The sequence below is a fragment of the Borostomias antarcticus genome, assembly GCF_949987555.1.
Source record: "Borostomias antarcticus genome assembly, chromosome: 6".
In the NCBI taxonomy this organism is placed as follows: Eukaryota; Metazoa; Chordata; class Actinopteri; order Stomiiformes; family Stomiidae; genus Borostomias; species Borostomias antarcticus.
The window spans coordinates 15,596,796-15,615,949 of NC_140239.1; the positions used below are offsets into that span (position 1 = coordinate 15,596,796).

General features: G+C 43.6%; 1 protein-coding gene across 1 annotated transcript in view; it reads left to right on the plus strand.

Annotated features, from left to right (window-relative positions):
* The window catches only part of LOC311310350 (myogenesis-regulating glycosidase-like), a 30,950-nt gene extending 14,356 nt beyond the window's left edge, over window positions 1-16,594 (plus strand). Inside the window, exons 5-6 of the mRNA XM_084439805.1 lie at window positions 199-317; window positions 12,875-16,594. Coding sequence (XP_084295931.1) covers window positions 199-317; window positions 12,875-13,222 — 467 coding nt within the window. The 3' untranslated portion in view covers window positions 13,223-16,594. The remainder of the gene's footprint in view (window positions 1-198; window positions 318-12,874) is intronic.
* The last annotated feature ends 2,560 nt before the right edge of the window (window positions 16,595-19,154 follow it).

The following is a 19,154-nucleotide window of genomic DNA, read 5'->3' on the forward strand; positions in this document are numbered from 1 at the left end:
TGGGACTCAACCCTCCTCTCTGCTCAGGTCTCTGGTCTGGGAGCTGGGACTCAACCCTCCTCTCTGCTCAGGTCTCTGGTCTGGGAGCTGGGACTCAACCCTCCTCTCTCTCTCGTGTGTGTGTGTGTGTGTGTGTGTGTGTGTGTGTGTATATATATATATATATATATATATATATATATATATATATATATATAGGATGGTCAGAGGGCTCATCGGGACTACCAGACAGAGAACTGTACATCCGCTGGCTGGAGCTGTCTGCCTTCCTGCCCGCCATGCAGTTCTCCATCCCTCCCTGGGCATACGACAGCAAGGTGAGACACGCCAGCGTTTCCCACAGGACTGAGATATACTTGTGGTGGAGCTGATTCAGGGCCATCCTGATGAAGTGGGGGTCTGGGGGTCGTCCCCCAGACAATTTTGAGCATCAGACACTTCATTTCCTGTATTCTAGTGAAATTTTCTGCATCATTTTATCGGGGAAATGTATTTATGTAAAAGAAAAGTGTAACAGTGTTCTTGCATTGTGTAAAGGGTCAATCACGATGCCAGCGTGTTCCACCAGTCAATGGTTTATTCTGCATCACATTGCATTATGAAAAATGTCACATTGGCATCAACTGTACACACACAATGCTCTGACACGTGTTGGGCTATTCTACACAATACACATCCAGAAGAACATTAAAAAAAGGATGCGTTGGTGAGAGAGGGCGGTTCAGCATCTTTCTTCCCTGGAATTATGTTTGAGCATTCAAGACAAACGGCAAGTGAGGGAGAGAGAGCATGTGTATGCTAGAGAGAGAGAGGGGGAGACGGAGAGCTTTAGTCCACATTTACACTGCAGGAGCCGGTTGCACCAGTCGTTACTAAGTGGTGACTAGGCCTAGTCATAGCCTAAGTGTTGACTAACTCGAGATTTGGTCACTACTAAATTTAAATGGGTTACACCACTCACGACTAGTTCCTAGTAACAACTAAATATTTACACCACCCTGGGAGGTGGTGTAAGTGATGACTAGTGCGAGGAAGTAGCATCTTCAACTCTGCTATTAGGACGGAGGTGGGCTGAAACATTGTAGCTAAATCTGTCGGTGGATTTTTTTTTTTTTTTTTTGCAGATGTCTTAGTTATATCAAGATTAAGCCAACTATTGGCACCGGTGTGCTTATTGGTGTCATATTTAATAGGTTTGAGTAATTTCACGATCGAGCTAGCTAACCACCTTTAGCTCAATTCAGTTGCTGGTTAGCGATGAGGGGGGGGAGTCCCAGCCGAGTTGATAACCCTCCGTTTCGGGTTGGGGGGATGCAACGGTCGGCTGGGATCCTGCCTCATAGTTAACCAGCAACTGGTCAGTGGACTGTACCAGCCCTACTAACACAATCAGGTTGCAGCAATGTTGCAGAATCGTGCAATTTAGACTTTTGTATGGTCCACTCAACGTCAAGTTAAACGTGCATGCAACGCAAACGCAGTATCTGCACACAAGTTGCTGCAACGTGCAGGTCCAACGTGTTTGCAACGTGCCTGCAATGTCCACACAACGTTGTGATTTCCGTGATGATTTCGTATGTATGTGGCTGCAACGTGGTCTACACTTCCGTTGGCTACATTTATAATTTGCATTACAAAACAAATCAGCTCCTTGCACAAGCTCCACTACTTCCTGAAACTCTACAGGCATATTTCTTTACCGTCCTATACTATTGGATAGCAATTGCGATGAATCCGGTGTGCAGCACACCTGATCAATCACTTCCATCCACTAGTATAGGACAGGAAAGAAATACGCCTGTAGAGTGTCAGGAAGTAGTGGAGCTTGTGCAAAGAGCCTATTAATGTCATAGTCAATGCAGCAAGCAAAATTATGGTACAAAAGTTATGACAACACCATTAACAGTTAAGAACAATTTATTTTATTAAAAAAGTACACACAATGTCTGGCCTGCAACATGATAAACAAGTTTTAAAAACAAAAAGGATAAAAAAACAAACAGGTTATTTACAAAAAAAGTTATTTACAAAAAAAATGACAGGCTGTGCTCAGATAGGCTGGGGGGGGGGGCTGTGCTCAGATGGGCTGCGGGTGGGCATCAGATGGGCTGGGGGGCAGCTAGGAAGGGAAGTCTTCCTCATCAGAATGCTGGGGAGTGCTCAGATGGACTGTTCTTGGATGGGCTGTGCTCAGGCGGACTGCTGCAGATACCTAAAGACATAATGAAATGGCCGTAAATACACAACGCACATACATGCACAAAAAAGTGGTACACAATCTTTGGAACCATGCAGTGTCACTGGGTAGGAGAAACCAAAAAAAAACGACATCACTTACCCTTCTGCATTTAGCAGGGGCATGTTTTAATGTCTCCTGCAGCTGGGCAGCCACCTCCGCCATCGTAGCCTTCGGCATGGAGACCATAACTGCACCTTTAAGTTATCAAGAAAGGTAATGGTTTCAATTCACATCGGTCATGGAACAAAGACGATGTATTAAAAAACATTAAAAATATGAAACATTTCTTACGTGTTAGAACATTGAAGAGTGTCATACTCTTCAGTGGCTTCTTCCCCTTCTTCCCGTGCACACTGTAGGCGCTCCACACCGCATGTGTGGCAACAGCTGACAGCACCCGCCGGACTGTGTCCGCCAAGTCTCTGCCACCAATGGCACCTAGGTATTGTGTCTGCAAAACAAAGACAGTCATTTACTGTACCCTTCCCTGCAAAAATAAGACAAAGTTCTGCCCTGCAGACACTCACCATCTTCCTCTGATGTTCCCGGTCCTTCAACCTGGCCTCAAAGACCTGCAGCTCCTCCTCCGTTTGGGCAGGGTCCAGTACATCCAGCACTTCTCCCTGGGCTCCAGACTCCCCAGGCCGCGTGCTCTGGGCCAGTTCCCTCACACTCTGTGCAAGCTCACGGAGTTGCTCCTGCAAGTCTGAGAACTGCTGATGTACAGAACTCTGGAAATCTAGATAAACACAGATGTGGCTATAAGTACATTGACATAAAACTAAATGAAACTCAAAATATATCCCTGCATGCAACATGAAGTAGTTCCATACCAGCATCTGCAGAGCAGCATCTGCAGAGCCGTTTTCTTGGGCGACGGCATCACAGACCTAACTTAAAAACAAAAGGGATAAAAGAAAGGGATTAGCAGGAAACTTTATGGTGTTGGCAGCATGCTTTGGCTCCTGGCATTTGAAGGAAAATAAATTAAGACATTTACAGGTAGACATCACAACACCACAGCAGTACATGCCACTCTTACCTGGTCTGGCTGGGGTGCTATACATGAGGCCTGGGCTCATGTGGTTTTCGCTCACAGGGGATGAGCTCGGAAAATCTGCAAGATGAGTAAAATGGTATCCAATCTAAAAAAGCCAATCACAGAGCTAGCTGAAAACCTAAAGGGATTAGCAGGAAACTTTATGGTGTTGGCTTTGGCTTCTGGCATTTGGAGGGAAACTAAATAAAGACATGACAGGTAAACACCACAACACCACAGCAGTACATGCCACTCTTACCTGGTCTGGCTGGGGTGCTATACCTGGGGTCTGGGCATACGCGCAGTTTGACTTTTTGATCAGGGGGGGCAGTCAGTCCCAGCCCCCCCCCCCCCCCCCCCCCCATCAAATAGGGATTATAGTGGTATAAATACGAGCCCTGCACGGACATTGGAATGCGCATATTCTGTTACAGCTGCATGATTGACCCACAACATTTAAAAACATAGTGCTTATTATTTCCAATATCCACGTTTCGTTCAACTGCGCCTCCGCTGCGCCGTCCATTAGCACAAAAATTTGGAATTCGTTTCAATATAGCCCAGGCCTACTTCAAACAATATTTTCCAATAAATTCTTCCAAAAACTAAAACGGAATGTATGCTACGTCTTTCATGCTTCAATGTCGGGATGTGTCATTATAAACAGCGTATTAGAATCCAGCAATTGCCTCTTCACATGTAGCCTATCTGCATTTATATCAAAGAATAATCACCAAAAGAATAATAGTGCGTACATAATCGATTTGACAACTGGACAATGGATACGTTGCACAGATGTGCAGTATCCAACAGTTCGTTCACGGCTAGCAATGGTAGGCCTACAGCTATGGGATTAGCTCATGTTTGGGTTGCTGTCAAAGCTGCCACTCTTATGTTGCTATAGCCTACAATTATCAGAACAATGTGAACATTCAGTTGAAAGTTTTCCATCCACCCATAACTGGATGAGGAATCAGCACAATCAATTCTCACGCAAGCAGGAGCCGTTCAGTGCATTTCTCTGATCCGGTCGCAACCCAGTCTCTAGAAGACATGTTTTGGACGCGTTGCAGACAGTTTGCGCATCTGGCCACCAGGGGAGGCAGTGCCCCCCCTTGCCCCAGCCAATCTGCGCGCCTGGGTCTGGGCCCCGCTCGCTCACATGGGACAAGCTTGGAAAATCTGCAAGATGAGTAAAATGGTATTCAAAATAAATAAAAAATAGTCCAACTATCAGTGTGCAGCAGGCATAGACATTTCATTCATTTCATTTCAACACAAACATGCATACCTGGATTGTACTGGACAGCCGGCAGAGGCCTTTCAACTCCGGCACATGGCATACTGTCTTTGGCCTGCATTGTGGGGACCAATGGCTGCCCGGGGCTTGGAATATCTAGTGGAATATCAGTATATTAGCTCAGATTACTCGATTTCAAAAGTACTACTCTTTTGGGACTGTTGAATGCACTTTGTATATTACCTTCGTCACTGGAGTGATAGCGTGTGTTGCGCCGTCTCTTTCAAACATCTTGGCACTCCTCCATTGACGACTGCTGCTCAAAGACTTTTGCCATGAGCCTGGCACCTTCGTAATGATCTGTGTGCATAAAGTACCATAATCAATACATTTCAGCCATCATTTTTCCTCAGAATAATGAGTCATGATCTCCCCCCCCCCCCCCATCAGTATTTTTTAACAGCTTAAAATGCAAACAGTACCAGTTGTGGACTTTGGGAAAACCCGGACTCTGTGGAGCGCCCATCCAGGGTTAGGTTCCACACAGCTCTTTATCCGTTGGCTGACTCATTCATTGGCCAGGAACACATCTGCAACTGTGAGTGAAACCATGTTAGTACCCGCTTCCCTGTACAATTGAAAAGTAGCACACCAATCAGAGACATTGTTAACACAAACATGTTCTTACCCCATCCTTTTTGGAAAGCCAGGATACTGGGACAACCGACAGTGTCCTCCCCCAGAAACTCCACGCTGCAATACAGTCTGCCCAATAAACAAAAAATATTAAGGTTATAAACACATAAGGGCCCTATGGGAAAGTAGGCAGAGGGGAAGAAGCGACTAAAACTGAACAATTCAACAAGTCATTACAGCCGATAAGTAATTAGTGACACGCCACTATTCTATTCTTTTTTTTTTTGATTCTCTGCCGGCATCTGCACAGGACAGATGCGGTCAATGATCAGTGTGGGAAACATGAAGCTAGTTTAGGCATTAGCCACTGCAGTGCACAGATTAAATGTATAAGGCCCGTGAATCACGCGTTACTACTCGCAGTTTTAACAGGAACGCCTGTTTTCGACTCGTGAACTCCAACAATCACACCGATACTACTAATGTGGCAAACAAAGCTGCCTCCATCTTTGTTTCGAGCTAACGTTATTGTCCATGGTACCCCGCTTACCTCGTGGGTGGCATCGTTCTCAGTCTCCCACTTTCCAGACAAATAGAAAATATATAAAGCATTATCTTGGCTTCGCCTTCACTTTTGCCTATGTAAAATTAGCCTAAGATTCGTGATGGCCTTAGAAAGCCTGACACGAGCGAGCTCCCAATGTGAGTCTCAAATTCAGCAGAGTCAAACAAAAAATTCACATTTCCCTCAATCCAGCGGCCATTTTAGATTAACGCTAACTAACACACACAACCAGCTCAGACCGTTCGCTTATGTTTCTGCAAATGTTCGCAGCGAACACAAAGCCAGCATTAACAGAAAAAAGGTTTGCAATAGTTTGTCGGAGTATTTGCAATATTGTCTAAACGTTAGCCAAGTTCGGGCCTTGACTTAGCTAGCTAACACTAGGTAGCGTGCTAGCTAGCATTAGCTTACGTTAGCTAGCTATCATTGGGCTTCCAATTCCTGAACTTAGTTTAGCGTGCAGGTTATGAGTTACTTCTGTTTACTTAAATTATTACCGGTAAGTAAACAAATAAATAGCTAAACCAACAGTCAAATCAATGTAATTTGATGAGAAAAAAACCCGAGGTGACGTTAGCTACATAACTTACCAGAGCTTTAGTGCGCACCACACAAAAAAGTGTTTGTTGGTCCCCAATCTGCTCTCTTTATGGCTTTAAACCACAGCTTTCGGCGGTTCCTCTGAAAAGGGTGACATCTCAAGGGGATGCTGAAGAATCTGAGGCCATCATCTTGTCCTTTTCTGTTTGTACAGTTCACAGCACAGCAGCTTTGAGGCATAATTAGCTACATGAAACGGAGCTCCTGGCTACTGTGGCGAGTTCGTTTGCCTTTACCAAGAGGCTGCGTGCGCACCCCGCTGTGACGTAGGCGGCGAACACATCTATAGGGAGGGAAAGTAATCTCATCGCCCCCTAGTGGTAGCGTTCCATAATGCCGAGAGAATGAATGGGATTTCTCGACACGTCTTTTGAAAAATGATATCTTGGTCGACACCGAAAAGTTAGTAGAATTTTTTTTAATTAATGAAAAAGCATTCAATTTATAACAAACAGGGAAATATACAATCAATAACATTTCAAAGATGAGTTATTCACCTCAACATACAGTACAATATGAAGGATATAAGCGAAAATTAAAAATAAATAAATAATACAGGAGCAGTTTGGCAAATAATCCTGCCTACTTTAACTGTGAACCAGCAAGCAGTGACGTCACGGGATAGCCCGATTGCTAGCCTAATAGGACTGTAATACAACGTTACTGTCACGTTATGTAATGACGTTGCAGGGACCCATGTTGCCAATGTTTCTGCAACGTTGCAGTAAAGTCTAATTAGACTTAGGAGGGTAAAGTTATTTTCGACCATAGATGGACGTTGTCACAACATCGCCTGATGGTAACGTTGCAACTTACCTAAGTACAACTTATGTGCAACGTTGCTGCAACCCACTGTGTTAGTAGGGAGGCAGCCTACGGTATGTCTGAATCAAAGAAGGTTATCAAACAAGCTTGGGAACTAGCTGGCTAGGATAATTTAAGCATAACAATCCAACGGCTAACTCCCCCAAAAGAACCCCTCCACTGCACAAGCACCAACCCCAATAATAATAATAAGCACAAGCTACCGAGTACAACCTTGCTAACGGAGATAATGAATTTGGAGGAGTGTTGCAGCTGGTGCTAAACGAGGCAAAGGAAGAATATTTTGTGGACTATTATCACATCCATTTCACAGTTGGGATTATACAGAAAGGTGAGGATCGAGCCTGTGTTGGATGACCAACTCAAATGCCTGGCTAGCTCAATATTGTTGTAAGTTTAACATGAATCGCATGCGAGCCGGAGCCCGTCGCTTTCACTGGATGACTCGTGAAGCATGCTACATTTATCTCGCATACAAAACATGTTTTCGTGGAGTACTACAGGTATGTACTAAATCGCATGTAGTAGGCGAGTTGCAGTATGTACTATATAGTATGTAATATGGACATTCGGACACGGCCCAAGCTCCTTGGTAAGGGCTGGGTAAGGGCGATCAACCTCCTTGTTTACATTTTTACTTGCTTACCGATTGGCTATTTGGATCCTGCCGTCACAGTCATACAACGACTATTTTTTTGTAACTAGTTAGTAGTTACTAGTTAAGACAACGCCTAAATTGCCCTGGTGCAACCGAAATTAGACACCAATTAATATGCGACTAACTAGTAGCAACTAAGAGTTTAGTCAGTGTTTAGGTGTGACTAAATGCTTGGGTTTAGTCACAAGATAAGACAAACTGGTGCAACCCAGTCCAGGTCTTGATGCTCAGATCTGATTTTTTTTAGCCCATATCTGATTTTTTTTACTGCCTGCTTACATATACTTTTAAAAGTGACCCATATCAGATATCCGTACTGACACGTACATACTTGCTTAACACTTGAAACAACCCGCATGTTTACACGAGGGTCTGGTTACCTTGGTTACCTCACAACCGTAGAAGGGGCATGCAATATGACTATTGCCTCTCTTGCTGTTGTGGTCTTTGGCCTACTATTTATATACAGTAGGACTCCACTTATCCGAACCCAACGGGACCGAAGGTCGTTCGTATCTCTGAAATGTCCGGATGACTGAAACGTATGTTAAAATGCACCAAATTCAATAAGTGGTATACTTGTTCCATATAGACTCATAATAGACCGATAAATAACCTTAATTACTTGTGAAAATGCATCAAAATTGCAATCAAATAGCCAACTAAACTCATACAGCCTAGCCTATAATAGACCTACAGTATAGCCTATAATAAAATAACCGAATTTCCAATTGAGTGCGTGCTTTGATTAAATACAGTACTTTATTCTCAAATGAGGTGTACGCTGCATCGATAGGCTACTGTATTCGTAGAACAAAATGGTATAGCCTAAAAACAACCCAACATTGAACAATTAGAGCAAAGTATAATCAAGAAATAAATGAAATGACAGACAAGTTGTCGTGTCTTAGGCTATTGTGTATTGTAGCCTAAAAGAAAGTCTCTAAAACAACCGATGTAGGCTAACGTGGCCTATGCTGTAGGCTATTATTTAACAAATACAGTAGGTCTAGTAGGCTAATCTACATGCTCACAACACGTCTGTGTTCCTGAAGTCCATTAACTGGGAACGAAAAATGACTCGTTGCTCCTCCCCTACTAACACAGTGGGTTGCAGCAACGTTGCACATAAGTTGTACTTAGGTAAGTTGCAACGTTACAATCAGGCGATGTTGTGACAACGTCCATCTATGGTCGATAATACCTTTACCCTCCTAAGTCTAATTAGACTTTACTGCAACATTGCAGAAACATTGGCAACATGGGTCCCTGCAACGTCATTACATAACGTGACAGTAACGTTGTATTACAGTCCTATTAGGCTAGCAATCGGGCTATCCCCTGACGTCACTGCTTGCTGGTTCACAGTTAAAGTAGGCAGGATTCTTTGCCAAACTGCTCCTGTATTATTATTATTTTTTAATTTTCGCTTATATCCTTCATATTGTACTGTATGTTGAGGTGAATAACTCATCTTAGAAATGTTATTGATTGTATATTTCCCTGTTTGTTATAAATTGAATGCTTTTTCATTATTTAAAAAAAATTCTACTAACTTTTCGGTGTCGACCAAGATATAATTTTTCAAAAGACGTGTTGAGAAATCCCATTCATTCTCTCGGCATTATGGAACGCTACCACTAGGGGGCGATGAGATTACTTTCCCTCCCTATAGATGTGTTCGCCGCCTACGTCACAGCGGGGTGCGCACACAGCCTCTAGGTAAAAAGGCAAACGAACTCGCTAGCCACAGTAGCTCCGTTTCATGTAGCTAATTATGCCTCAAAGCTGCTGTGCTGTGAACTGTACAAACAGAAAAGGACAAGATGATGGCCTCAGATTCTTCAGCATCCCCTTGAGATGTCACCCTTTTCAGAGGAACCGCCGAAAGCTGTGGTTTAAAGCCATAAAGAGAGCAGATTGGGGACCAACAAACACTTTTTTGTGTGGTGCGCACTTCATCTCTGGTAAGTTATACCAGTTACCTCGGGGTTTTTTTCTCATCAAATTACATTGATTTGACTGTTGGTTTAGCTATTTATTTGTTTACTTACCGGTAATAATTTAAGTAAACAGAAGTAACTCATAACCTGCACGCTAAACTAAGTTCAGGAATTGGAAGCCTAATGATAGCTAGCTAACGTTAGCTAATGCTAGCTAGCACGCTACCTAGTGCTAGCTAGCTAAGTCAAGGCCCGAACTTGACTAACGTTTAGACAATATTGCAAATACTCCGACCAAAAAATATATATTTTTTGTAAATAACTTTTTTTGTAAATAACTTTTAAAAAAAAAATAAAAAAAAATAAATCCTTTTTGTTTTTAAAACTTGTTTATCATGTTGCAGGCCAGACATTGTGTGTACTTTTTTAATAAAAGAATTTGTTCTTAACTGTTAATGGTGTTGTGTTATAACTTTTGTACCATAATTTTGCTTGCTGCATTGACTATGACATTAATAGGCTGTTTGCAGAAGCTCCACTACTTCCTGACACTCTACAGGCGTATTTCTTTCCTGTCCTATACTAGTGGATGGAAGTGATTGATCAGGTGTGCTGCACACCGGATTCATCGCAATTGCTATCCAATAGTATAGGACGGTAAAGAAATATGCCTGTAGAGTTTCAGGAAGTAGTGGAGCTTGTGCAAGGAGCTGATTTGTTTTGTAATGCAAATTATAAATGTAGCCAACGGAAGTGTAGACCACGTTGCAGCAACGTAACAAAGTAATATATAAACGTGTATACAACGTTGCAGCCATATACATCGAAATCATCACGGAAATCACAATGTTGTGTGGACATTGCAGGCACGTTGCAGACACGTTGGACCTGCACGTTGCAGCAACTTGTGTGCAGATACCGCGTTTGCGTTGCATGCACGTTTAACTTGACGTTGAGTGGACCATACAAAAGTCTAAATTGCACGTTTCTGCAACATTGCTGCAACCTGATTGTGTTAGTAGGGTCTGCTTCAGGTTGCTGACGCGCTTTCTGGCTACAAAGGAATGCCGCTCTCGCGCAGCAGTTTTGCGCTCGACATTGGAGCAAAGAAATGAAACGTGACAGTAGGCTACAGCCTTCAGGCAACATGTAGGTCTACATACAGTTCTGTTTTTATTCACAGTAGGATACAGTACTGTAATGAAAATCCCACCAGTAACTAGATAGCAGGCTAAAAAAAATAATAATAATTTTGAGCCTGTCCGGTAGACCGGGAGGTTCGGATCTCTGAAGTTCGGATGAGTGGGGTCCTACTGTATTTGTGTTTAGAATTTAGGGACTTGATTTTGCGCTGACACTGCAGCCACAAGCATTTAAAACCTTGCTCTGCCATCGCGGCTGAAATTTCCAGCTTTGCTTCAGTGCAAACCAGTAATTTTGGCTTTCACTGACTCTTCACCCCAAAGGCTCAGAAGACAGGTGACCTCGGCAGGTGTCCACCGACCTGAACCTTCGTCTTCCATGATCTTTTTAAGCGGGATAGTTGTGACAGGTGTTGATGGATGTGGTTGCGTTGTTTGCGTGAAAGTAATGTTATACGTCTTTAAAATGCGAAAAAGTTGCAATGACAGGGAATATCTGTTCTGTCTGTTTACACGACAGTCGCATTAGCAGATGTCTGATTCATATCTGATTTATTTCCACATATGATTAAGGCCTGAAACAGATCTGAGAATATCTGATTCCATGTGCTTCTTTCCTGCTTACATGTGGATAATACATATGTGCCACGTGAGCAAAAAAACAATTGGGTCACTTCAACCAGGCAGTGTAAATGCGGCCTTAGTCTTTCTCTTGCCTTTTAGCTCCTGTTAGTTTGAGCAAAGCTGTCACTGTTTTTCAGGGCACTTTCTCTTTCTTGGTTTTTCAAAGAAGAGCTGTAGCGTCTCTGCATATGGGACCTCCTCTGGTCTCTCCATCAGTGGATATCAGACATGCAGCCAGGTGCTCTCCTTTCACTCCGTTTTTCAGGTCTGTTTTGGCCTGAAAAACATCATAAACAGGCACTTGGCTTTAAATTAACCATACATAAATAAGATGCAAAATATCTTTAGTGCTGAAAGATAATTTACCCTGTTCATGGTTAAAGTTAGTGTCTTTCTAGCCGCCATACCCAGAAGACAAAATTAGCTAATCATATTGAGCAACCAAGGACAACTTTGGTGCATGTTGTTGCGCACATGGACCAACACTATGGCAAGCCGTTTTAACTTTTAATCAACAGCGGTAATTGTAGATATCTACAATTCTATTTTGACATGTTACAATTCCAAGCCGTCATATCCATAATGTAATTTCGACTAGTTGCAATTGTAATTGAAGATATCTACAATGTAATTTCCACTAGTCAATTATAATTAAAGATATCTACAACTGGCCTTACATTAGATATCTTAAATTGAATTGTAGATATCTACAATGCAATTGTAAATATCTTTAATTAGAATTGCAACTAGTCAAAATGTAATTATAGATATCTACAATTGTACTGTAGATATCTAAAATGGAATTGTAAATATCTACTGAAGCGAGACTATTTTAGACACTGGGTCCCTGGGCCTGGGAAGAATAGAAGGGAAAGAAAGGAGTTTAATGGGGCTCTATGATGGACTATTAAATGTGACTAAAACTAGACTGAACTAAGTTTGTCGACAAAAACTAGACTTAAACTAAGAAGGATAAAATGACTTAAATGTGACTAAAACTCTTAAGACTAAATCTAAAATAGCTGCGAAAATTAACACTATTTGCAGAAGGGATTTTTGGCTTCCAGGCTAGTCGATATGTATCCTGGGGCAGCGCTGTGTGAAAGGAGGGGCTCCGGAGCAGGATTCTTTGTTAAAATGAGCCAAAATGTAAATTAATTAAAGATCGGTCACCATCTGCCCGGAACCCTTGCGGATACTCAAGCCAAATATGAATGCTGTCAGGCCGACAGAAAATACAGACAGACAGACAAAGAGGACAGAGAGTTGCTCTTTTATGTGTTAGATGTCTCACTGAGGTGTCAACCGTGTGTGCGTGTGTGTGTGTGTGTGCGTGTGCTCGTGCGTGTGCGCGTGCGTGTAGGTGGTGGAGATCGCCAGGAAATTCACCAAGCTCCATGAGAGCCTGGTGGCGCCCCGTGTCCTGGAGCTAGCAGGGGAGGTCCTGAATACGGGAGACCCCATCATACGGCCACTCTGGTGGATCGCCAACCATGATGAGGCAGCCTATAAGATCGACTCTCAGTTCCTGATCGGAGACGACCTGCTGGTGGCTCCGGTGCTGGAGCCAGGGAAGCAGGAGAGGGACATCTACCTGCCGGCCGGGCGCTGGCGCAGCTACAAGGGAGAGCACTTTGACAAGGGCCCCATGTACCTGACTGACTACCCCGTAGACCTGGACCAAATAGCCTACTTCACATGGGTGCACTAGGACGCACACACACACACACACACACACACACACACACACACACACACACACACAGATGGGGATATTAAGTGAGGGGCTGATTGGAGGAGTGTGTGATGGTGGGAATGAGCCCCAAGGCTGTTAGCTGTTCTGTCTACCCCCCCCCCCACACACACACACACACCTCCTCTAGACCCCCCAGACAGACCATAAAACCATCTATAGACGTAGAATGTGAACTGGTTTCACCTACAGAACTACAATATGAACTGGTTCCATTTATAGAACTAGAATGTGAACTAGTTCCATCTAACCTAGAATGTTGACTGTAGCTGTCCGATTCCATCTTGTAGTTACCAGCTGCTCATCCTCATGTGCCTTCCGCTGCTGACAGTAATAATGACCTGAGATTGTAGTCATCGACCACCATTCAGTCATCGAGTCTGACCTCTACATGACCTTCACCACCACAGACCATGACCTTTAACCCCCCCTTACCCAACATCTGTGTCTCTATGTCGACAGCACAAGCGAAGCTTCAAACCTTAAGAGACTCAACAAGTTGAGTGTTTTCCGTAAACTTGCTACACAGGAAGTTAGTTCTGTTTCATGCCAGGAAGTGGTAGGCATTCTGTGTTCCTCTCATGTTCGCTCTTAGTGTATTGTGTGGGTTTCGTGGGAGTTAGCGTGTCGTGTGTGGGTTTCATGTGAGTCGACTGGCGACCAGATGAAGCAGTTTTAGTCTTCTGCTTAGCTGAGACCGGGCAGAACCTCTGTCACCAGGCTGAAGATGTTTCCATGCCAAAATTCCCCTCCCTCCGTCCCTCTCTGGTGCCAGTTAGCCAAACCAGTTAGCCAAACCAGTTAGCCAAACCAGTTAGCCATACCAGTTAGCCATACCAGTTACCCATACCAGTGCCAAAACCTGCTTCATTATGCTCTCTTTCCTTCAGACAGCACAGATGTATACATACACCTGGTGAAGTCCGATCTTCCATCGACCCTAACACACACCCTTCTGGGGATATCTAGTTGTGGTGTGTGTGTGTTGTTGAATTTATTCAGAGAATCAGGGAATGTTCTCAAAGAAGTAGGCTGCGTTCCGAATCGCATACTTCTACTACTTACTACCAGTACCTACTACAGCTGCCCTTAGAAAGTATGTACTTTGCAAGCAGTTGGCATCCAATTGGAACATACTACCTTGTCATAACATTGCGTCTTGAAATTTGCCCACATCCGTCGCTGTCCATAACGCAACATTCGTCTAGTGGGTCAGAATAGCTCGAAAAGCCTGCTGCCTTGCATACTGCAAAATACAACCGGATGTAGTAGGACATCCTGGTATTTTTGCCATACTGCATGTGGCATACTATGTATTGGGACATACTACATTCTGTTTTGGCATACTATATAGTAGGGTAGTATGCGATTCGGAACGCAGCCGTAGTCTTTTCACATTGTTTGAATGGTATTTTGCACAGAGACATCTGCCAGGTGTGCAGTGTAGAGTACAGGGTGTCCTGTATGGAGAGCTGCAGGTGGCATAAATCCTTAACCAAGCTTGTCATTTGTATTGATCATTTTTATTATTAACGTAGCTCTCCTCATTTTGTGTCCAGACTGTAGACTATTTGTTTATGATGCACAACTGAAGTGTTTAAAGGGATTGAACCCAGGGAGACATGAAAGCACAGAACACCAATGTTTGCGTTTATAATGTTTTGCTGTGACTAATCTATGCCTCAGAAATGTTAGTGTGTGTGTGTAACTGAACTGAATTGCTTAAACTCATTTCACAGTCTAAATATCGCCCACCTGCGCCATCGAATTGCTAGCTTTTTACGACAGGGTTTGTGTTTGTGAGAGAGCAAACATATTGTGTGTACTGTATGCACGTGAGCATGTCCTTTCCTGTTAAAGGGAGATAAACTCCATCCACATGTTGTTTTCACAGTGCTATTATACTACTGTTCTAAAGTCAAGCTTGCTGCATCAATGAATCTCACAAATTCTAAGAGTCCTGCTGGGAGCAGCTGTAGGTGACCTCACACTCTCTGGGGGAGTGTCCTGGTCCAGCAAATGTTAATATGCATTACTGATTAAATATTGAAATTCTTTGAGATGTTAATATGCATTACTGATTAAATATTGAAATTCTTTGAGATGTATCTGATGGAAAAAGGATTGCCAAAGAAAAGAACAATATTCTTCCTTGAACATTGTAATATTTTACTACAAACGCTCGCAATTCAGAGGACGCAGCTAGGGATGTACAGGTGTCTAGTTAAGCACAAATGTGCCTGTGCAGCTTAAGTGTATAAAGGTGTCCTCCTGTCTGTTATGACTGGTCGATTCACTCACAAAAAAGTGTGTAAAAGCATTTGTCCTTGTAAGAACCCTTTTCAGTTGTTTGGAACAATTTTCGGTTCTAAATAGAACATTGCTTCCATAGAAGGCACTGTTTGAAAAAAGAGTTCTCCTTCAGAGACAAGTGGTCTACATGGCACTCTTTCTTTCTGAGAGATCAGACACCAGAACCAGGCCGACACTTCTCTCCCTCCTTTCTGAGGACGGAGCACCAGACCTGGCAGCAAATACCACCACTGTAGCGCTGGCTTGAGTCTGTCTGGAGGGTCAGCTGTCCGGGGGGAACAGCCCGTCTGTGCTGGATCAGGTCTTCACAATATGGTCTGCCTTTCACAGTGTACTCAGTAGATACTGTACTTGTCCCCTGTCTCATCGGGACCAGTCTAGTTCCTGAAGGCTGTCTCATCAGGCCCAGTCTAGTTCCTGGAGGCTGTCTCACTAGGCCCAGTCTACTGTATTTCCTGGAGGCTGTCTCACTAGGCCCAGTCTAGATCCTGGAGGCTGTCTCACTAGGCCCAGTCTAGGTCCTGGAGGCTGTCTCACTAGGCCCAGTCTAGTTCCTGGAGGCTGTCTCATTGGGCCCAGTCTACTGTAGTTCCTGGAGGCTGTCTCACTAGGCCCAGTCTAGTTCCTGGGGGCTGTCTCACCAAGCCCAGTCTAGATCCTGGAGGCTGTCTCACCAGGCCCAGTCTAGTTCCTGGAGGCTGCTGGGCAGCCTGCCTGGTTTTCTGTTTGATCTTTGATCTCTCAGAGCTGAGGTCTAGTCTTCAGCTCTTCGTAGACTACTGATGATAAAGTACTGTATGCTAACCTGTGTAAACCTGAATGTGCCATAATACCAAATGCTCTTGGTAGTTCTAATAGGCTATGCAGCTCGCGCTGTAGATCTCCAGAACACAGAACAGTGAGCTGAGAACATAAGAATGAATTTCTCTCCATCCACAGGTCCCCCTGTCCACCAATGATGCTTCTCCTTTAGTCTCCAGTGTTCATGATGTCACAGTGTGATTGTTTACCTTGCATGATGACGTTTGTTTTAATTTTGAAATTTTCGATCTCCGACTGATTGAAGCTGCCCCTGCCTGCTCTATAAATGTATGAGAATAAAGTTGCTCTGAACTTGACATGACGACACGTTGGATCTGTCTCTGAGCTGAAGCAGTAACCCAGCAGAGAGTGTGTGTATGGCTCGTGACATCATCATGGGTTTGCTGCACTCATGGGTACGAGGTGCATGGCAGGCGTCCATGTTGGATAATGACTAATACACTATTGAACTTAGCCATACTCTATTATACTCAACTATATTATCGCTGCTGTTGGATCAAAACCTCATATCTCCATTTTGGTGATTTTTTTTTTTTTTTTTTCCTCAATTGTAAGCTGGGACCCTTCACCCCCCCCTGAGCCCCACAGCCCTGGGGCCAGTCCCATGCGTTCTGAACAGATCATCCTATGGGATTGTATGTTGAAATGTTCTTCTCAACATTCTGAAAACTTGTCATTTAGGAGATACAACAGCGTTATGCTGAACTATACTGAGATATGCTGAACTATACTGATGTACTGTATGTTATACTCTTATACTGAACTATACTGAGATATACTGAACTATACTGAGATATTATACTGAACTATACTGAGATATATTATACTGAACTATACTGAGATATTATACTGAACTATACTGGGATATTATACTGAACTATACTGAGATATTATACTGAGATATTATACTGAACTATACTTAGATATTATACTGAACTATACTGAGATATTATACTGAACTATACTGAGATATTATACTGAACTATACTGAGATATATTATACTGAACTATACTGAGATATTATACTGAACTATACTGAGATATTATACTGAACTATACTGAGATATTATACTGAACTATACTGAGATATATTATACTGAACTATACTGAGATATATTATACTGAACTATACTGAGATACTGTATATTATACTCTGCCCACATGGTGCTGTCCCATTATTTTTTTTAAATCCATTTTGAGCCCTTGCATCCTCTTGCACTCAACCACTTTTACCAGGTGGGCGGCACGAAAAACATGCAGTCCCAGTCCATGACCTGAGCACTTTGACTTGGTCCCCGGGCGCCAGGAACGATGGCTGCCCCTGGAGGAGGACGGCCCGGGATCGGTGAAATGCAGGGAACAATTTCACGCAAAAGTTGCATGTGTGCCTCTCACGATAGCCTATGTAATGCGTGATCACTGTGTGCCGGAATAAAGAGGAGTCCTGTAATTGTAATTATATCATCATATTATAGTATAGTCAACAAGTCTGTGAGGGTTCAGGGCTTGATGGTTTAGGTGGGAGATTATGTGGGACATTGGGTCTGGGCCTGATGTAGCCTACATGTACTCTGTTGTGCCACTAGGAGGCGCTCCTGGGTAATGCACGTGTCCTCGTCGTTGGCGCGCCGGTATGATCCTGATCACATGCGCCCAAATGTGGGTCTGCTTGTTTTATGTCATAGCTTGACAATCCGTCATGTGTCCTGGCCCCGAGACGCCGATTCTGCGCCGTTGCGCTTGCGCTATCCCATCAGCAATTGTGTGAATTATTTGTCAGATCCACACATAGCCTACTTTTCAAATCTAAATTTACAGCGCAGCGTGTGCGTCCGAAGCGTGGATTGGAGAACCAAACCCCGAAAACGAATGCAGTCAGCTGCACCCGGTGCGCCGTGGGATGGCCCGGGTATATCAAAGTATGTTACTTTTGTGTAACCCACACTGGCGTACAGATTTAGTGTGCAGACTTTCTACTCTCGCTAAAAAGAAAATGCAGATAGTCTCTCAGTATTTCTAGATACCCACGTTAGAGAACTGCAACAAGACTGCAGCTGAGAAAATGCCGAAATCACTCAAAAAGTCCAGCACCACACAGACCTCCATAAGCCGGTACTTTGGCGGGGGAAGCAGCAAGAGTGCCCCGGAGAGGAGCCCTCGAGACGGGTTTAGCTCCAGCAGAGGCAAGGTGAGGACGGGACAAAGCCCTGGTTGTATGTGGACGAAAATGTACAGGAAACCGCTATGACTAGCATTGAATTGAATGCTTTATTGTCATTATACCTTGCAGTACAACGAAATTTAAAGTGCAATCCCCCCCATGGTGGACATAAACACAGCTATAACATGAAAACACAGTCTGACATAAAACACAGTAGGCTATAATGACATAAAACACAACATGTCGATACAATACATCCAGTGGTAAATATAATAAATAGTGAAGAAGGTTATTGCACAGTCTAGTCAAGTAGAAGAATAAAAAGAGGCGTCAGCCAGGGCAAGTGCATTAGTGCAGTGTATTAGAGCAATTTGGGGTGTCTGTGCGAGGCATGATCAGAGTTTAGGATTTCAGCACACGCACACACACACACACACACACCAGAGTTCAGCGTGCTCACCTCGATTAGCTTGTAAGATATTACCACAGATATACAGGATATGAAGTGCATCTCCTTTCTAAACAAGTGACTTAAGAGCCTAATCTAGCAATAGTGCTGATCTACTCTTTCTCCATCTCGGCAGCAGAAGCACA